Source organism: Neopsephotus bourkii, unplaced genomic scaffold, assembly GCF_033783945.1.
Source record: "Neopsephotus bourkii isolate Nb327-2 ecotype Australia unplaced genomic scaffold, CSIRO-AGI_Nbou_v1 NB_1019, whole genome shotgun sequence".
NCBI classification, from domain to species: Eukaryota; Metazoa; Chordata; class Aves; order Psittaciformes; family Psittacidae; genus Neopsephotus; species Neopsephotus bourkii.
Window position 1 is genome coordinate 203,058 of NW_026901508.1, and position 22,154 is coordinate 225,211.

Consider the following 22,154-nt stretch of genomic DNA (forward strand, 5'->3'; position numbering starts at 1 on the left):
TAAATTATTGTCAAAAGAGACGGTAATTGGAAGTGTGTGTGTGGAGGGGGCATCACAAGAATAGGCATGTCTGGTGGAAGGCAAGTGAGAGATCTTCCTAGGGTGTAGCCAGGTCTTCAGTACTAATGATTGACTGTGGTGTGTAATTTGAGGGGGAAAATGGAGTAGTGAAAACATCTTGAGAATGAGGATGAGTCAAAACAGGGCTTCCCAACATTGTGGATTTTATTGGCATAATATGGAGTTGTTGCTGATGGTCAAAAAATGGCAATATATGCCCATTTTATATGTTGCTCTACATACAGAGTTTATAGGACTTCTTACAGAATATACCAGGGAGAGAAAGTAAGTATAGCAGTCTGTGCAAAGAAGTCATCAGTAAAGGCAGACCTTTCGTGTGAATTGAAGCTTTGCTAGAGGTATCCATTCTTATTTTCATCTACAGCTTAGTACATTGCTTAATGATTCTTGATCTTTCTTAAAATATGGTAGAAAAATTAAGCTTCAGAATAAAGCTGCTTTCTTGTTTAGTGGTGTATCTTGAATGAAGCACATGGGGACTTATATTCCAATTAGTTTTTGAGTGTTGTTAGAAGTATCGACCTATGATGACCTAAACCAGAATGACTAATAATAATCTCAGTCACTGCTTTCTGAAGATCAGTATTCCCCAGTGGATGAATGGGATCAGATAAATGTTTTCTTTGCTTAAGAGGCTGGCCTTATTGGTCCATCCAATAGGCTTTTTTTTTTTTTTTTTTTTCTCTCTCACAACAGTGTTTCTTTTTAAGCCAGAAGTTATAGCTTAAAATTATAATTGGGACAGGTTGAAAAGCATTTCTTTTTTATTTGAAGCTTTTTCTGGGCTAACAGTTATGGGGAGCTGGTTTAATTTGAGGAACAAAAAAAATTTCATGTGAATAACTGGAGAATGTTTTAAAAATTTCTCTAGATATACACAAAGCCTGAAATGGATTAATGTACAAGTAAAAATTCCTACATTTAAAAATAAAAAAGAGGGAAAATAAGGCAGGGAATGATAGAAAAGTGGTTTAGAGACAATTAGTGGTTTTTAGATAGCAATGAGTGGGGGAGGTTGGAATGAGCTTGCTTAAAATAAAATAAAGAAAAAAAAGTTGTGTGGTTGAAATGGTTAATGCCTATACACTGATCATTAAGTCTTTATCATTGAATCTTTATTAATAATCTTTTTGAGATTTCCTTTTTCTGTAATAAACTTGCTTTCATTGACTATTTTCTTGTAGTTGATACTCTGAAACTGCAGTTAATTTTTTTATTTATTCTTTTTTGGTGGTGGGGTTTTTGTTCCATTTTCTTTGAAATGGTCCCTTCTCTACCTTCAGTGAATGGCTAGAATTCCTAGGAAATACACTGCAACTATCTGGATTATGTCTTGATCTAGGAATGACGTGCTTTCTACCAATCTCACTTAGACGTTTTGTGAACACAGATATATGTACATATACATATTAAAATTATGTAGGTTATATTTAGTGTGTTTATATATAAACATGAAACAACATAACTGTTCAGTTTTTCTGAATTATTATTCTAGGATCAAGACAACATTTAATCCAACAATCTCAGCCTCAACCTTATTCATCACCTAGAGATGTTCCCCCAGACATATTGTTAGATTCTCCAGAAAGAAAGCAAAAGAAACAAAAGAAAATGAAGTTAGGCAAGGATGAAGAAGACCAGACTGAAAAAGCTGCAATGTATGATATTATTAGTTCTCCTTCCAAGGACTCCACTAAGCTTACATTAAGACTCTCTCGTGTAAAATCTTCGGATATGGACCAACAGGATGATATGCTTTCTGGTTTGGAAAACAGCTGTGTGTCAGAGGGTGATATTCCTTTTAATGTGCAGTACCCAGGACAGACTTCTAAAACACCTGTTACTCCACAGGATATTAACCGCTCACTAAATGATGCTCAGTGTTTGCCACAGCATGAACAGACAGCATTCCTTCAGGCACAACAAGTGCCTGTTTTACAACAGAACGCTTCAGTTGCTGCAAAACAACCTCAAACTCCTGTGGTACAGACACAGCAACATGTTTCGCAACAAGGAACTGTAACGTCATATGATGAAGTAGAGTTGGATGCATTGGCTGAAATTGAGCGAATAGAACGCGAATCAGCTATTGAAAGGGAGCGATTTTCAAAAGAAGTACAAGATAAAGGTAAAAGGATTGTGTGTATGTATACACTATATATATTTTATAAATATATATGCATATAATCCCCATATATATAAAAAAACCTTCCTGTCATTGTCACATAGTTCAATTTTGTTTACTCAGTGTAGGTGGTTCTGTGCTATTCATCTCCATTCCCCTCCAACAGTGAATTGTAATCTCTCTTGCATGCATTTTTTCTCTTTTTTATTTTTTAAATATGTGGTATTCTTTATTTGGGATCTTAATGGCTGGAAAGTGAAGTTCTGCTTCAAAATTCTTTTTAAGCTACATTTTTTTGAACCATGAGACTGAATGAAGTACAATTGACATTATAGTTTCTAAAATCCTAGCAGTACCATACGTAAAAATTTGTAATACATTTTGGTAGTTGAATTATTAATTAACTCTATGCTGCATAATTTAGGAAAATACAGGAAAACACTTTTATACCATTTCTATTCATAACCCAGTTTTAATCTAATATGAAGGAGGTGTTAGACTCAAATCACATCTGTTTCTTTAAAGGCATTGTAATGATTACATAATATATAGTACTATATTGCCTTCATTGTTTGTTCAACTGGATATTCATTATTATCACAGTATCACAGTATCACAGTATGTTAGAGATTGGAAGGGACCTCAAAAGATCATCTAGTCCAATCCCCCTGCCGGAGCAGGAACACCTAGATAAGGTTACACAGGAACGTGTCCAGGCGGGTTTTGAATGTCTCCAAACAAGGAGATTCCACAACCTCCCTGGGCAGCCTGTTCCAGTGTTCCGTCACCCTCACTGAGAAGAAGTTTCTTCTCAGGTTTAAGTGGAACCTCTTGTGCTCCAATTTGTACCCATTACCCCTTGTCCTTTCATTGTTTGCCACTGAGAAGAGCCTGGCTCCATCCTCGTGACACTCCCCCTTTATATATTTATATACACTAATAAGGTCACCCCTCAATCTCCTCTTCTCCAAACTATAGAGACCCAGCTCCCTCAGTCGGCATTACAGGTGTTAGAGAACTAACATATACCCATATGGGCTAGCACAGAATCAAATGAGCCTCTGAAGTATTTGTTCTTCACTTCAGTAGCTGTACTGGTTGTCTGAACTGTTTTTCATTGAATTTATATTCTTTTTCTTTATCTTTTTTTATCCTATTATTTTTCTGGTCTTTCTTTTTTTCTTCAGAAATATTGAAAGTGGATGAAAAACCCACATGTAAATTTTGAAGATATGGTTTATAAAGTAGATAGTGATAGGTTAACATAAATATTTTTCAAAGCTTACTCTGCACTGTGTTTAACTTAAGAGAAAAAAAAAAGTATAATGCTAATTTATTAGATCATTCTCCAAGAAAAATCTTGTAGTGTGAAAAGCAGGACATATTTGGAAGTTCATAGGTGAAAATAGTTGATGTTGGACATACTTGTGCAGAGGCAACTGAATTTACATACAGTTTGGGTCTTTAACCAGCAGAGAGAACAAGCATTTTTATTACACACACACACACCCCCCTTAAAGATGCCTGGAGGGAATGTGTGTGAGAGAGTGAGTTTGTTTTGTTTGTGTGTAAATATTCTTGTTGCAATTACTAAAAGGATTACTTTTTTAGATATTTCTTATTTGGTAACTAAATTAAGTTTTGTTAGAAGACACTGTGAATATACTGGGAAAATGGGTGTTCATCTCAAAAGGGATCTCTACTGCCTTTAATTTTGATTTAATGAAGTGGTGGATTTTTTTACTTTGCTTACATCTCTTCTACTAATTTAAAATTTATTTATGGAGAGCTTGTGGTTTGTCTCCTACTACTTAAAACGCTACTTTTACATTCCCACACTTTGAGTAGATTCTCCAGCATATTTTAGCTGCAAAGCATCTCAAAAAATGCAGTGTATTTTTTTATGGTGCACAGCAGTCTTCAAACAGTTAGAGTAAGACTAAAACACTCATTCTCTTTTGTTCTGGCTTTCAGGAGATGTTGAATATTAGTTGTGAAGTTTGTTTACCATAATTACATAGCCAAGGGCAGACTCCAATTTGTTTCCTTTGGGGAAAGGAGTGATTTTTATGGAATGTGATCTCTCCCCTTCACTACTGCTCAGTAACCATCTTACCAAATAAGGATTCTAACCTTATGCTTCCCTTCTGCCTGCATCCTCTGCCAGGTCTCAGTTCTTCCTGAGTTCCTCCAATTGCTATGAATCAGGTGTAAGAATTGCTGCCTTATACTGGGACAAATGATCACCACTGGTGATAAGTTGCCCCTATGCTAGACAGCAGCTCTTTTCACTTTGGCTGCTGAGCTTTCAGCCATGAATGAATAGTATTGCGTGGAAGGATTTTTAGTAGTTTTGGGACATATTTCCTGAAAAGTTGTTACCTTGGAGAAATAGGATTCTTATTTTTTGGTAATGCTTTTGGTGTTGCTTGTAAGTTTCCACTGTGTCTACAATTTGATATACTCCAGGATTGTTCTAGTTATAGCAATTTGGTTTGGTGGAAGCTTCCTCTATTATTCCTATGGGAATATGTCTGTTAGAAATATATCCAGTAACTCCTAAATGTGTCCTTATTTTTTGTGAAGTTGTTTACTGTATTTATGCAAAAGCCTGGCATTTATGCATTTTAGTATGTACACTGTAACTTCAGTTCACATTATGTCAAGAAAATAGCATGACTGTAGCCTGTACTCAGTCTAATTAGAACAGAAATATATAGTGCTAGCTGATACTGTACATAGCAAGCATCCATCTAGAGACCTTACTCTATATGCTAGCGCATACTAAGATCTAGGAAAATCTTTGCTGCTTTTGTAGTTGAGGCTTGGGAATACATATTACAGTCACACTATACTTTCTGTGTAGGCACGCATTGTTGTCTTCTGTAAATTATTTTGAGTAGAATTGTATTCACAAGTTCTGATAGAAGTGGCCACTTCTGTCCTTTTTTGTTGTTTTTTTTGTTTGTTTTTTTTTTTTTATAGACATAAAATCTCTAAAGTACTATGCTTCATAAGAGGTTTTCAGATGCTTTTTTTTTTAACAGTAAGGCTTTTGTTAGGTATGACATGTGATGTGTTCTTTCTGAGGGAAACCATTAGTGGGAATCATTAGTGTGGTGAAACTTGTTTATTCTAAAGGAGATGCAGAAATGGTTTTGGGGGATGTTCTTATACAACTACTGCACTTGCCTATGGCAATGCTGAGGTTTTTTGCTTTTTTGTTTTTTTTTGGTTCAACATTGAGGTTCTTTTAGAATGTTCGGTACATGTGGGACATGTAGATTAGAATCCTTTGGAAATTATAGTACTTTCAATAATTCCTAATTCTAATTAAAATGTTAAAATATTTAGCTTCCACCAAACAAAGTTTCTCAAAGTAGGAGTCAGTCTCCATTTCAGAAGTAGAACACAGGGTTTTGCAAAAGTGCCACCTTCTTTGAAAAGCAGCATATATTTCTGGAACCTGATTGTCACACTTTTGCTTTGTGAAAAAGGCATTCTTAGTGCAAAAATCACTAATACAAAATCTGGCAGATTTGACCTAATGTTTATCAGATATGTCTAAGGAGAGATTTATACAGCAAAGAACTTTTGCATCCATATCTGAGCTCTTTTTAGAGCTCTGTTTTTATAATTCTGTCCTTTTGGTCCATTTGGACCTTGGATTAAGTGGATTATATGGTGTTTTCATCATGATAGAGAGGTAAAAAAATTGAAAAAGCTGTTTTCGTCCTTGTCTTCTGTGTGGAAGGACAAGAGTCAATCTATTCCTACTTTTTCCATCAACGAAGTTTCTCTGTATTGATTAATTTTGCAAGTAATTTGTCTGTATCTGTTAATAAAAGGAATAATTGGAGGTTTTGGAGATCAAGGCACTTGGCACCAAAAGTTACATTCTAATGCATCTATTATGTTTAAAAGCTTCAGAACAAACAAATAAGTCCATGGAACATGACAGGTCTCAGGTTTTCATTTCCCATTACCTCCCTCATGATGGCCTCTATATCCTCATCAGATACAAGTAAAGAATAGATCACATTTTCTCTTTTGAAAGGATGTGTAATATATAACACATAGATCAAGCTATTGTTTATCAAGACTCATTATTTGAGTTGAAAAAAAGTGATTCAGAAGGTTTAATACAGAAAGGAATTATCTTTTCCCACAACAGTTGAGAACAAGTGAATTATCCTCTGCTTAGGTACATCAGGATACCTTTGTAAATAATTAGAAATAATGAAGCTTCACGCACGCTTTCTTCTAATCACTGTCAGTAGTCACATTTCCCATATTACCTGGTGCTCTTTAATGCTTTTGCAACAAGCAGAGGTCCATATTCTGAACCTATTTTTTTCACTTAACTGGGGCTGTGCTTAGTTCACATTCTGAATTTGACTACTCTGAGAAAGTACAGGAAATCTTGGGGAGTTTTAGAAAATTATGGCACAGGAATTTTTGCTCTTATCAGAAATATTTTCTTCCTTGGGGTGGGATGGGGGGAGTGTTGATGGAGAAATTGCATTTTGGTAACCTCAGTTCTTTTCATTAACTCCTGCTTTGCCACTATTCAGATACAAATGGGTTATTTTTGTTTGTAGTCAAGTAGTTCAAAGCTAGTCAGTCATTTTCAGTCAAAACCTTTCTCAGAACATTACATTAAGTTCTTGTTTGTCAAGATTTAGATGTACTGAATTAATTTTCAGGTTCAAGGTTTCTACCTCAAGATATGTCATAATTTCCAAAATACCCCAAATACTACAAATAAAAAATATTAAAGATACTAATATTAAAAGGAGCATTGAGTCTTTTGGAATGGGGAAAAGGAAATATAACCTTTAAAATTACTTGAAAAAACAGAAAGCAACCCACCTTTTTTTCAGAGACTCTTTTTCACATTGCTTTAGTTTTTTATTTTATTCAGATTTGCTCAATTTTAATTTGAGCTTTTCCATACATAGTAGATTTTAGGCTACTTCAAAGACACTTTTATATAATGCAGCTGTGTTAACAGACTGAGTTCTACTTTTACTTGTAAAAGGCACTGTTGTCTAGAGTTTGCGAGAAGAGTCAGGAATTCATTAATCACTAACTGTTTTACTGTTAGGCAATTTTTTTTTTAGGTTTTTTTGGTTTGGTTTGGTGGTGGTGTTTTTTTGTTTGTTTGTTTTAACTTAAAAGCATTAGAAGCTTTCTTTTTTTTTTTTTTAATGAGACAAACCTAGTAATTTCTGTGGTGTTTTTTTCACACTGTATAGTTTACCTCTGAGGATACATTTTACCCACTTTGGAATCTCACTGTAGGTTCTTTGAATTAGGAAGAAGTGAAGCTGTAATAACTATTTCCATAATTGGATCAGTTAGGGGGCATTTGAATGTCTGTTGTGGGCCCTTCTTTTTTTACTTAACTCCAAGCCCATAGCAGCAGACACACACATCCCAAGAGTGTTAATCTGCTGGAGCAAAACTTGAAACTACAGTTATAGGTAAGTAAACTTTTTCTCTTAAAAGATAAGTTCTTATTCAGCTCTTCTCCCTTTCTCCCCATTACCAATCTCCCCATGAAAATCCCCCAAAGAGGAGACTAACAGAAGAACACTATTAAAAATAGTTTGTTTACATCTAGTTTTATGTAGCACATGAATGAAATGACAGAATGTGTAATTATAGCCAGTATATTACCATTCATTAAAAAAAAAGATGGTTTATTTACTTAAAAATGGAGATACGAATGTAAGTGTAGTCATTTGTATAGCAATCTTGCAAAAGATTACAGTCACTAATACCAGAAGATTAAATGAGAGAGTGTAAAATATAAATGATTGTGGCTCTATGTAGTAGGACAATGAGATAATCAGGTATGGTGTATTTTGTGTATACAAACATTCATTTGGTCTGCATTTTGTAATGGATGAAACTGGTACCTCATATAGCTTTCCCAAGAAAAAAGCAGGTTTGCAATGTCCAGTTCCTATAGATGAGAGGGGTTTTTTGTCTTGTGTTCACATGTGTTTTAAGAAAATTAAGGGGAAGAAATTCTTCTTCTATCTAGAGAAATTCCAATTAAGTGTTGCAATGTTTTCATCTATCTAGGAAAAATTACTTTATATTTTCTTAAAGAATTAAATATTGAGTGAAAACACTCAGGAGTCTGTATTGGGACCAGTGCTCTTTAATATCATCATCAATGTCATAGCAGGACTGTGTGCATCATCAGCAAGTCTGCAGATGAGACAAAGTTGAGTGGTGCAGTTGACATACCCAAGTGATGGGATGCCATCCAGAGGGACTTGGACAAGTTTGAGAAGTGGGACCATGTGAACCTCATGAGGATCAATGGGGCCAAGTGCAGCGTCCTGCACCTGGATCAGTGCAACCCCTGGTATCAATACAGCCTGGGGGATGAAGGGATTGAGAGTACCCCAGAGGAGAAGGACTTGGGGATACTGGTGCATGAAAGATTGGACATGAGCCGGCAATGTGTGTTTGCAACCTAGAAAGCCTATCGTATCTTGGGCTACATCCAAAGGAGCATGGCCAGCAAGTCAAGGGAGGTGATTCTGCCCCTGTACTGCACTCTGGTGAGACCCCACCTGGAGTACTGCATCCAGTTCTGGAGTCCTCAGTACAGGAAAGATGGACCTGTTGAACAGGATCCAGAGGAGGGCCACAAAAATGATCAGAGGGATGGAACACCTCTCCTATGAGGAAAGGCTGAGAGAGTTGGGGTTGCTCAGCCTGGAGAAGGTTCTGAAGAGACCTTATTGCATCCTTTCAGTTCGGAAAAGGGGCCTGTAAGAAGGATGGGGAGAGAATTCTTAGCAGGCCCTGTTGCAATAGGATGAGGGGTGATGGTTTTAAGCTAAAAGAGGGGACATTCAGGCTGGATGTGAGGAAGAAATTTTTTACAGTGAGGGTGGTGAAATACTGGCACAGGTTGCCCAGAGAGGTGGTAGATGTGCCATCCCTGGAGACATTCAAGGCCAGGCTGGATGTGGTTCTGGGCAACCTGATCTAGTTGAAGATATCCCTGCTCATTGCAGGGGGGATGGACTAGATGAGCTTTGAAGGTCCCTTCCAACCCAAACTATTCCAAGTCTGTTCTACGATCTTTGACAAAATGTCCACAGATGTCAACATAATGTCCACTGAGTTCATTTAGTCCATGTCTCTGGACTCCATCTGTTATGGTGGTCACTCAGGGCAGTAGAGGTGGTATGTTGTGCGGAGTTACTGGGCACCAAAGCCAGCTCAGGTCAGGTCACTGGTGCACTTGCATTGCTTCTTATAAGGCTTGTCCTCCATTAGTTTAGGTGGTTCCTCCTGAACTAATTCTCATAACATACAACTCAAATAATGGGTTGCAACAATTTAAAGGTATTTCCATTTCCATTACAATCTCCACCCTCTTTGGACCAGACCATAGGGTTTAACACTGAAATGAATTCCTCCCCTTGCCCCTGCTTCGGCTTGGACTTACCCACAGACTACAGTTCCTTAGGGGTGCACCTGCTCCAAGCAGAGCCTTATCTATGAGCCACAGATGCTTCAGGGTGTCCTTCTGCCATGTGGACTCATTCACAGGTGTCGTGGTTTAAGCCCAGGTGGCAACCCAGAACCACGCAGCTGCTTGCTCACTCCCCCCCTTCCTCCAGGGATGGGGAGGAGAATCGAAAGAATGTAACTCCCATGGGTTGAGATAAGAACAGTTTAGTAAAGTATAACACAAGCCAACTACTGCTACCACTAATAATAATAATTCCTCTGGGAGTGGGGGGAGGAAGGGGGGCATGTCTCCTTCACAGGTTGACCACCCGAGGAGGGGAAAAGAGATGTGTAATTGCTAAACACTTCTATTATATACCTCCCAAAGTATAGAGGTGGTGACCACACTGGGAATGCAAGCCAGATCAGTTTCATGATCAATGAGTCTATTGTATTAAAAGTCATTACCATAAAGTACAGTGAAACAAGAGCAAGATCATGTTTCACAGTCCCTTCAACTTGTGTTCACACTGGAGTTCCAGCCTGTGTAGTACAGCAGCACAGAAACAGCAGTGATGCCCTGGCCATCTGCTAGCCCAGACACATGGCCACTGCTGTTATCAAAATATTCCTAGGCACAGCAGTCTAAGATGATAAGCACTGTAGCAAACAGCAAAAACAAAAAGCAGCCATTAATGAGCACTAGACTGATTTACAATAAGGCAAGCATGCCCTATGGCAATCACAGGAGCCTGTCAATTAACAGTTAAACAGCAATAACAGCTATAAATTCAACTGTCACATTCCAATAAAACCTGTCATTATCTTGAACCTTTTGAGCCCCATGTTGGACAACAGGACTGTTGTGATGAAATTCCAACCAGTAACTTAAGCCCCACACAGTTGCTCAATCACTCCCCCCTGGTTGGATGGGAGAGGAAATTGGAAGGATAAAAGTGAGAAAACTCATGGGTTGAGAAAAAGACATTTTAATAGATAAAGCAGAAGCCACACACACAAGCAAAGCAACACAAGGAATTCACTCACCACTTCCCATCACAGGCAGGTGTTCAGTCATCTCCAGGAAAGCAGGGCTCCATCACATGTAATGGATACTTTGGAAGACAAATGCTATCACTCCAAATATGTCCCTTCCCTTTCTCCTATGGAATAACATGATATGGTATGGAATATCCCTTGGATCAGTTGGGGTAAGCTGTTCCAGCCGTGTCCCCTCCCAACTTCTTGTGCACACCCAGTCTACTTGCTGGCAGGGTGCTGTGAGAGGTAGAAAAGGCCTTGACTCTGTGTAAGCACTGCTCAGCAATAAGGAAAACATCCCTGTGTTATAAACAGTGTTTCCAGTGCAAATGCAATACATAGCCCCGTACTAGCTGCTATGAAGAAAATTAACTCTATCCCAGCCAAAATCAGCACATGGACCTAGTTAATTGAAGATTTTTTTTGAATATAAGATATGATATCAATATGAAATCAAAATCCAGAAGGGAGATTAAAAATATTCACCAATAAATTTTGAAGCAATTTGCTTATTTCTTAAGTTTGTTGTTGCTACAAATGAACATGAAACTAACTGGTTATGTTAATCTGTGATACATAAAATACGTAGTTTGCATTAAATGTGCTGTTACTCTGAATTTTTCTTGTAAAATTTTGTGCTGCGTTGTGTATTTCAAAAAGCATGAGCAAAACCTGAAGTGCAATTATTTTAACAGTTGAGTTTACAAAACTGTAATTCTTCACAAAGAAAGCACATGGATAGAATCATAGAATAGTTAGGGTTGGAAAGGACCTTAAGATCATCTAGTTCCAAACCCCTGCCATAGAATCATAGAATCATAGAATAGTTAGGGTTGGAAAGGACCTCAAGATTATCAAGCTCCAGCCCCCCTGCCATGGGCAGGGACACCTCACACTAAACCATGTCACCCAAGGCTCTGTCCAACCTGGCCTTGAACGCTGACAGGGACAGAGCATTCACAACTTGGGCAACCCATTCCAGTACCTCACCACCCTCACAGTAAAGAACTTCTTCCTTATATCCAATCAAAACTTCCCCTGTTTAAGTTTGAGCCTGTTACCCGTTCTCCTATCACTACAGTCCCTAATGAAAAGTCCATCCCCAGCATCCTTATAGGCCCCCTTCAGATACTGGAAGGCTGCTATGAGGTTTCCATGCCACCTTTTCTTCTCCAGGCTGAACAGCCCCAACTTTCTCAGCCTATCTTCATACGGGAGGTGCTCCAGTCCCCTGATCATCCTCATGGCCCTCCTATAGACTTGTTCCAACAGTTCCATGTCATTTTTATGTTGAGGACACCAGAATACTCCAAGTGAGGTCTCATGAGAGCAGAGTAGAGGGGCAGGATCACCTCCTTCGACCTCCTTTTGATGCAGCCCAGGATACGGTTGGCTTTCTGGGCTGCAATCGCACACTGCCGGCTCATGTTGATTTTTTCATCAACCAGCACCCCCAAGTCCTTCTCCGCAAGGGTGCTCTGAATCTCTTCTCTGCCCAGCCTGTAGCTGTGCCTGGGATTGCTCCGACCCAGGTGTAGGACCTTGCACTTGGCATGGTTAAACTTCATAAGGTTGGCATCAGCCCACCTCAGAAGCATGTTGAGGTCCCTCTGGATGCCATTCCTTCCCTCCAGCGTATCGACCGAACCACACAGCTTGGTGTCATCGGCAAACTTGCTGAGGGCGCACTCAATCCCACTGTCCATGTCACCGACAAAGACGTTGAACAAGACTGGTCCCAGCAGTGATCCCTGAGGGACACCACTCGTTACTGGTCTCCAGCCAGACATTGAGCCATTGACCACAATTCTTTGCATGTGGCCTTTCAGCCAGTTCTTTATCCACTGAGTGGTCCATCCATCAAATTGATGTCTCTCCAATTTAGAGACAAGGATGTCATGCAGGACAGTGTCAAATGCTTTGCACAAGTCCAGGTAGATGACATCAACTGGTCTAGCCCTGTTCATCAGTTCCGCAGCCCCATCATAGAAGGCCACCAAATTGGTCAGGCAGGATTTCCCTTAGTGAAGCCATGCTGGTTGTCACCAACCACCTTGTTGTGTACCTAAGGTCTTCATTCTCACAGTCCCAGTGTCTGCCTTCCAAGACTTGGGTGGTGTGGTCAAAGCATTTGCTAGTGAAGACTGAGGGAAAGAAGTCATTAAGAACCTCATCCTTCTCCAAATCCAGGGTAGCCAGTACTCTTGATAGCTTCCGTAGAGAGCCCCTGTTGTCTCTAGTCTGTTTGTTTTTGCAATGTACCTACAGAATCCCTTCCTGTTATCCTTAATATCCCTAGCCAAATTTAATTCTAACTGGGCCTTAGCTTTCCTAACCAGTTCCCTGGCTTCCCAGACAGCATCCCTGTCCCAGTCCGCCTGTCCTTGCTTCCACCTTTTATAAGCCTCTTTTTCTCCCCTCTAAGTTTCCTCAGGAGCTCCTTATCCATCCAAGCAGGTCTCCTGGCCCTCCTGCCGCATTTCCTTCTAGTTGGGACGCAACACTCCTGAGCTTGTAGCATGCGATCCCTGAATATCAACCAACAATCCTGTGCTCCCCTGCTCTCTAGGGCTATATCCCATGGAACCTTACTAAGCAGGTTCTTAAAGAAGGAAGTTGTCTTCCACACAATCGAGGAACCTCCTGGATTGCTTGTGCCAGGCTGTACTGTCCCTCCAACAGATATCAGGTTGGTTGAAGGACATGAGGACCATAAGGACAAGGGACTGCGAGCATGAGGCTGTTCCTATTTGTCCATAGAGCACTTAATCCACAGAGTCCTCTTGATCAGGTGATCTGTAACAGATCCCCACAGTAGTGTCTCTCATCACTGTTCTCCCTTTAACCGTAACCCACAAACACTGTGTTGACTGCTCACCTGTCCCCAGACAGAGTTCCATACACTCCAGCCTATCCCTAACATAAATAGCAACTCCCCCTCCCTGCCTGCCGTGCCTGTCTTTTCTAAAGAGCCTGTAACCTTCCTTTCCAACACTCCAATCATAGGAGCCATCCCACCATGTTTCTGTGATGCCTATTATATCATATCCCCATAGACATGCACACATCTCTAATTCCTCAAGTTTGTTCCTCATACTACGGGCGTTTTTATAGAGGCATCTGAGCTGAGCTCCAAATGAACCCATCTAATTGGCTGGAGCGGCTGGAATATCTCTACATTGCTCCGAGCATTTATTATAGGTGCTGGCAACTGACTGGGGAGTGCTGGAATGGAATGATGCTCCCCTCCCCCAACACATCTAGTTTAAAGCATCCTTGACCAGTCTGGAAAGCCTCCTACCAAAACCGCTCTTCCCCTTCATTGTCAGACCAGCTACACCAGCCTCCAGTAGACCTGGCTTCCCAAATTGAGTCCTATGTTCTAGATACCCAAACCCCTGACTATGACACTACCTTTTTAACCATTTATTGATCTGCCAAATCTGCCTAGCCTTTTTAAGGTCCTCCCCTTTATCCTGGAGAATTGATGAAAAGACTATCCAGAGCCCCATACCACCTCTTCCAGGGCTCTGTAGTCCTTTATGTTCTCTGGGCTACTGCTGTCTATATCACTAGCACCCACATGGACGACTAGAAGTGGGTAAATCAGTGGGACTTACTAGACCAGGCAGCCTGTCTGCAACATCCCTTGATCTGAGCCCCTGATAGGCAACACACCTCCCTTGAGACTGGGTCAGGCCAACAGATGGGTGTCTTTGTCTTTCAAAGTACAGTCCCCTACTACTATGACCCATCACACCCAGTTGTTCATGTTTTCTCGTTACCCCCCTGCAGAACTGCAAATCGGTTTTGGGTGGGGACATCAGATTTAGGAGGAAGCCCCTTGCTTTTAATTGACCTCTTCCTCCTTGTTTTGTTGGGTTTTTTTGTTACTAGTTCCCAGCTTCCTGGGTTAACAGCCTCCTTCTTTCCTCCATGAGCTATGATGGACACTTGAGGACCCTGCACAGTTTAGACCTGGAGCAAGCAGTCCAGCTTTCTCTCAGCCTGACATCTTTTAGCCTATTGACAGTGTCCCGCAGCTCAGCCACTTGCTGCAGGAGGACCTCCACCACGGAACACCAGGTGCAGCCCTACCCATTGTGCACCTTTGCCTCACAAGACCAGTGCAGGCAGTTTCTACACTCCGAGCTCTGCGCTGCAGCCTCCCCTCTCATCAGCTCTGTCTGAGTACCTATGTTGGCCACCGCTGGGGCAGCCATAGCAGAGCTCCCAAACCAGGCCCTGGTCATAAAGCAAGTTCTCACTGTCCTGCTCACCTGCTGGCACAAACTGCCTCACCACACTCCTGGCCTCTCAGGCTCCCTGGGGCGGGTATTTAACCAGTCAGGGCTGATGCCATCCCTTCTGGCACTGCCCCCTGTGAGTCAGCTGCTCTCATCAGCTGAGCTGCTGGCCCCTGGGCAAGTCCTGTTGAGGACTTGAGGCTCCCTTGGTGGCTCTTGCCGCTCTGAATTGAGGCTCCTGGATGCCGAGCTTCCACCTGCTCAGGTGTTGAAGACATCTTCTCTCGAGCTACTCACCTCAGTAGTCTTCCTTGTATCCAGTTTATATTGATTGGTTCAGATTCTTGCAGTCTACACAACATGGTTGGGGGACAGGGAGCTTGGACAGTGTTGGAGAGATCTGTGAAAAAAAACTATGAAATAAAAACAGTTGTCAGTAAACATAGATTTGTTATTTAGGCATATGGTTATGTGTTCTTCATTGAAAATTTTTAGTCTTGACTGTTAGCTTTAAATAGGATAAGCTTGTAATTGGCCTCTGGCTGACTTGTCTCTGATGTTCAAAAACTGAAGATTTGACAATAAGTAATAACTACTTAGGACTGGTATATTTGGCATCAACTTATTCATTGCTGATTTAAATAATGTAAATAAGTGGTATTTCAAATGAGTGGAGGCATATCCCAGTAATATCTGAAGAGTGTTAGAACTTTAAAATATAAACACTTAACTGTTGTGTGTAAAAAAAGAAAGTTTGTACTGGAGTTATCAAAATGGTTCATCTAGAATTCAGTGTTAGAGAATCAGTCTTTTTTGTGGTTCTCAAGAGGAGTACATTCACATTTATCCATCTTGGATATGAAGTCTCCAACTGAAACCCTTAGGAGGTGTAAATGGGGAAGTGGTAATTTTTCTGTTGTGTCTTCACAATCATTCAAGATCATTCAGAAATCTCTGGATTTTAGTCTACCAAACAGTCTTAATAGAGTCTTACCATTCTTCTAAATCAAAGCTCAGCAACTATGCGCATGTTTATTATTTAGACTTGTTAACTTTCCACAGGTATTTACAAAAGTCCCATTTTCATTTGCTAGGACAAGCAGTTCTAGAAGTTTTAGGCTATCGTCCTATTAATAGTCATTTGTTGAAAGAGTTTAATCTGGGATCTAAGACAGTCATTGGGTTTGCAAGAAAGCAGTAACATTGGAGACTCCAGCACTAGTGGTGTTCTGGTTGCTGCTTTGGAAAGATTTCATATTAAATGGAAGAATGGAGGTACTTCTTTAATACAGCTCCCCTTGTCCAGCTGCTGGATGTTCAGCTTCCAAGTATATCTGTTTTCAGGATGGATATTCTTCAAATTGCAATTGGCTTGAAGTTTCAGCCATTTGCACAAGATATTTGAAGATATCTGTGGTTATTCCAGTGCAATGTGGTTTTGCACAAAGGTTCTGCAGTAATTGATTTCTAAATCTGAAGGTACTCATTGTTTTGACACACAAATATTTCCAAAGATGAAGGCTACAACCAGTCTCTAGTAATACTCTTCATAACAGGACAGGTGAGACACAACTGCTTGGAAATCCAGCTAAGCTTTTTTTCCATTTTGAGCTTGTGGTACCTTTAATATTTTGTTTCTTGCACTATAGTGACCCATTTAATTTTACAGAACATCTTTCCTAGTTTTTAGAATAAGGTAGCTTATGATTTTAAGTACCAAGATGCTGCCTTTTGGTGAGCATGTTGCAATGTAAAGAGAACATCCATGGAGATTGGCCCAGCCAAAAGATTGCATACATAGGAGAATAACTGGGATCAGACTGTACTCCAAACTGTCATAAATTTGTTCAAGGAAATGTAGGTACATTTTGGATGTTATCTACGTAGGGTGGTGGTGGGGTGTGTGAGGAGTGAATAGTGTTTCTAAAAATAAAAGAATCTGAGAAAAACAAACTTAAATACCTGTTCTCTAATATAGTCAATATAGTCAGAAAGCTCTTCTGTGGCTTACTACATATTCCTTTTATTAAGAAAACTGTTACAAAGAGTGAAGGAAAAGGATCCTGATCACACTTTATTGGTCTCAAAAGCTTATGAGCCTACCTGTTCAGAACTTGTGGCAAGTTTTGAACCTAGGTCTGCAGGAATTGAAAGAAAAATATTAGTCTAATATTTTTGCAAAGTCCTGGATACTCTCTCTGATACTCTATTAATTATTCTCATACAGTTCAAAGTGAGTTCAAGATTTGATAAAAGCCCTTGAAGCCCAAAGACCGATGGTGTTTTTCACCTTTCATATTTCTGCAGCTATGATGGCAACCTAAAAAGTTTTTCTGCTCATTCAGTGGAAATTTTCCATTATGCTCAATGAAGATAGTGGTACAATGTACTCATCCTACCTTTGATGTCATCATTCAACCTGATATTTTCGTATCCTTGGGTCAGCTTTTTGACCTAGATCCAGAAATCTTATAGAGGCATGTAATGATCAATTCTAATTCTCAGGATCTCCATCAAGATGCACTGGAAATATATGAAAAATCTGTGAGTAAACTGTAACTATCTGCAATCGCCTTACCATTTGGGAAAAGAAAACTTTGAAGGCATCCCTTTCTTCTCAGATGTCAACAGGTTGTGGTTATAACTTACTAAAAGATCAGCACCCACTTGTCAAGAGAAATGAAGAAGGTGCATCAAGAGAGCTCTGTATTTAGAGGGAATATGCCACATCATGATGTAATCAATTATTTATGCATTCTCAACTTACAATTTCATGTTTTGGATGATGATGAAGGGCAGCATTTTGAGCCTGGTCAGTTATACAAGTTCAAGAGAGAAAATTGGTCTTACCTGAATTGTTTTGGTTGTTTTATCTTGGTGCCCTCATCATGAGGGTTCTGAAAGGTGAGTTTTTGTTGATCCAGCTACAGCAGTTTAAGGAATCACAGCTCCTGGCCATCTGCCTTGCTCCTATAGTAGGGGTAGCAGAAGGACACATTTGCTTGGCTCTTGGCTGACTTGTTCAGTCTAGTAGGTTAATGCAAACCTAGCACTAGTGCCTTAAGATGATGCACAGGACAATGAAACACACTTGTGGAAATGTGAATGTGTGTTCCCTTCTGCTACAGGTGATAATCTCAGTTAAAGGAGCATGGCAGATAACTGGTATCAGTCATGTCTTAAAGGCTACTGTTAGATCCACCACCAGAGCTTTACAGTACTTTTTCAGTGTGGTTGAGATTTCTGGATTCAAATGAAAAAACTGACTGACTTTTTCCTAATAATACAGGCTTCTCAATTTGTGTCTCAAAATTTAAAGAGTTTTAATTGAGAAATAAGGTAGTGATATCTATGTATATCTTCATATATTAATGTATATGTTAAAAAAAATCAAATTTAAAATCTATCCATCTGGCAGCTTCTACTTCATGGCCATTCCTAAGACCTGCTGTGAAGCTCAGTGAGGTCAAAGCTCTCTTCATCACAGGGAGAAAAAGAATTTTTGTCACTGCATGAAGGCTTCAAAAAATGCATTTGTTTTAATAAGTAGTGTAGGGAAGTTTATATAAGCTTTCATATGAATCCAACAGTTGTAAAGAAAAAGCAAAAAAGCTGCACCTTCAATTTAGCAAATTTATTTTTATTAACATGTCTACCATAAAGCTGGCAGGCCTTTTTGATCAGTTTCTGCATGGAGTTTATTGTATCTGTCTTTACTGTCTCCCAGCCATTAAATGTACATAGTTTTGGAGTTTTAGGGAGAGATATAAAAATAGACCTGAGAATGAAAAGGATGGGGGAAAGTCCCCCACAAACCTGTTCATATCACTGGAATTGATCATGTTGCTACTTTAGTGTGTTTTAATGTTCATTTTTGAGATGATCCTTCAGAGTTTTAATTCTTCTGAATAAGAATCTCCTACAAGTATAAAAGAAATTAAAAGTCATATGTTATATTTCCAGTTTATAGCTTGAGAGGTTGTGGTTTCTTTTTGGTTAGAGTTTAATTCCCTCTTCCTTCTCCCTTCCCCTGCTCCCCAAAAGAGAGCTGGCTCATTGCATCTGGTGATAAAGCACCACAAGTATAGTTACAAAATAAGTTACTTTTCTTATATTGCATTTGTGGTCTAGATGTTTTGACAGTAGATTTACAACAGAATTTCCAACCTGTGTTTTATCATTACTTAGACAAAAAAAATATTCCCTGATTACAGATAAAATAATTGGGGATTTTTTTGATAAATTATGGAATGATATTTGAGACATGAGAATATAAGCATTAGTGCTTTTGAGTTTCGTGGCAGAAATTAATTTTAGAGTACCATGTTGGTAATGTAAATAGGTTGTATTTTAAATTAATAGAACATAGTCCTTTTGATATTTCCATGTGCTTCTAATTTCTATGAAGTCTACCAAATTACAGGGTGTGTGGTTGGTTTACTTTTTTTTTTCTGTATTCTACTCTTAATGATCTTTTTAATGTAAACTGAAAGGATTATTGAGAGTCAATCTTTTGACACTACATAAAATTATCACCGAACTTTTTTTCATCCATGAAAAGCATTATGGTTGCAAAGGGAAAATACTCAAGCTTTTATGTGTGTAGGGGTCCCTCACCTAATACATGTGTGTTATGGTGTAGACTCCAACTCTTTATTTAGTCCTTGTTTCAAAGAGAAGCATGGGGTGTTGAAGTTCATGTGTTCCCTGGCTACAATATGTGCGAAGTCCAGCTGATGCACCGAATCAAACAGGGAGAACTTCCATCTTAATCATTGCAGATTCTAGGTTAGTTCATGTATAATGAAGCAGGCTGAATCTGCAAAAGAGAATCTTTCATAGTAGTATTCCTCAAAACCTGCTTCATGTGTAAATTGATTTGTGGACTTGGATTTCTTATGCTTTGAGGGTGGTTTTTTAATGATTAATTGGCACATGTGGTAGACTGACAACAAATGATAGTACAAATACATTAAAAAGTATTAGAGAAGTTCTGTTCTTGCTTTTAAATTCAATGGGTTTTGTTGTGTGTGCACATACATGCTGAGGAGGATTAATTGGTGGGGGTGGAAGGGAATGGATGTTTTTGCTTGGACATTTAACTGTTTCTATATATAGCATGTGTGATTTTTCTCTTCTAATTTGTAGATAAGCCTCTGAAGAAGCGAAAACAAGAAAACAAACCACAGGAGGCTGGAGGTGCTACTGGAGGAAATAGAGCAGCTTCTCAGGAGACAGGTTCTGCAGGAAATGGGGCGAGGCCAGCGTTGATGGTTAGTATTGATCTTCATCAAGCAGGAAGAGCAGACTCTCAGGCAACAGTAACTCAGGATTTGAACACCATCAAAAAACCTGAAGAAATTAAGCAGTGTAATGATGGATTTGTGTGTGTTCCACAAGAAGACACTGTTGGAGTTCTTAGATTTAATCCTGAAAACCATCCTGAGATTTTTAGGAAAACATTGGACTTTGAGGGTCAAAGGATGGATATCCAGCAAAATGAAAACAGACAAATGGAATTTCAGCAAAATGTGAGCAGGCAGCTGGAAAGTAAACATAATGAGAAACAGGTAGAAGCTAAATGTGAAAGCAGACAAATGGAAGTGAAACACAATGAAAATAGACAGACAGAATCAAAACAAAATGAGAGCAGGCAAATGGAGATGAAACAAAATGAGGGAAAACAAAATAATGGCAAGCAGGAAATAAGGCAGAGGCCTGAAATACTGAAACAGAAGAGTGAAGGCAGGACCGAAATGCCTAAACATAGACATGATAGCAGGAGGGACTCAAGTAAATCATTGTCAGATAAGAAAATTGAAATAGCTAGGCATAAACTAAATGTGAAATCTGATCCTTCAAGGATAAAATCTGAAAGTAGATCTGATCCAACAAGACAGAGGCCTGATGTGCGTTCAGTTTCTGATACACTGAAGCATGACCTTGATACCCTTAAACAAAGATCTGAGGACAGGCAGGAGTCAGAGAGATACAGAGGAGATCCATCCAAGGTTAGAAGGCCTGAATATTTGAGATCCTCAAACAAAAATGAACGTGATTCTAAGCATGGTATTAAATCTGATGGTTCAAAAATTGAGAAATTTGAAAGGAAACATAGATATGAGTCTGGTGAATCAAGGGAAAGGTTTTCTTCTGGGGATCACAAATCAAGACCTGACAGCCCTCGCATTAAACAGGAAGGTAAAGGAGATTCTAGTAAATCAAGACCTGATAAACCTGGCTTTAAATCACCCAACAGCAAGGATGAACGAAGGACAGAAGGTAATAAGAGTAAAGTAGATACTAATAAAGCACATGACAGTAAAGCAGAGTTTCCCAGTTATTTGTTGGGGGCAAGATCTGGTGCACTGAAACATTTTGTCATTCCAAAAATAAAGCGTGATAAAGATGTCAATGTTACTCAGGAGTCAAGGAAAACTGAGTTTAAAGGTGAACAGAAGGACAAAATAGAGAAGACTCTGCTAGTTGAAGATCTAAATAAAGGAGCTAAGCCTGTAGTTGTCCTTCAAAAGCTTTCATTGGATGATGTGCAGAAATTTATCAAGGATAGAGAAGAGAAATCAAGGGGCTCTTGTTTTAAACCTAACAAGAACAAGTCATCCAAATCTAATAAAGGTAAGATTTTATTTTTTTAATTGCATTATATCTTGTACACTCCTGTTCTTTTAGATTTGCTACTCCTGTGGTTAGAAATTAAACACAAACATTTGATAGTTTATATGTGTGCTTATATGGTGATTTTGGGGAACAGAGTGAAACTTGTCTATGGGATTATCATTATTGGAAATCTTGCTACAGTATAACTGAAATAATTTGTTTTTGCAATGCAAGTACCTAATGTGGGAGCAGTTAAATACTAAGCTGTACTTCAGCTACATTAGTTTGATCTGGTAAATTATCTGTTTAAACACAACAGCTATATGAATGGTTTAAACTGGTTTAAGTGTGTCTATATAAGGGACTGTTACTACTGTAACTAAATCAGTGTAGTTGGAGTGTTGTATACTATGTATACAAGCCCTAAGATTCTTTTATATTTTTAATTGGAAATTAAATGTGATTTTTCCAAGGGATGTTTTGACATGATGCAATAAGAATGCAAAGTCCCATCTGCCTCTCTTATACTATAAATAAAACTCTGTTGGGAAGCCTCC

General features: G+C 39.2%; 1 protein-coding gene across 6 annotated transcripts in view; it reads left to right on the forward strand.

The window, feature by feature from the left end:
• Window positions 1-22,154, forward strand: part of LOC133215963 (nipped-B-like protein) — a 268,197-nt gene that overhangs the window by 91,779 nt on the left and 154,264 nt on the right. For 5 of the 6 annotated variants that reach the window (XR_009726531.1, XM_061360335.1, XM_061360337.1 and 2 more), the window contains exons 9-10: window positions 1,577-2,209; window positions 20,128-21,615. Coding sequence is in view for 5 of the 6 variants with exons in the window: in XM_061360335.1 (XP_061216319.1) it covers window positions 1,577-2,209; window positions 20,128-21,615 (2,121 nt within the window). In the remaining variant the exon portion in view is untranslated. The remainder of the gene's footprint in view (window positions 1-1,576; window positions 2,210-20,127; window positions 21,616-22,154) is intronic. The other variant, XM_061360340.1, reaches the window with a different exon arrangement.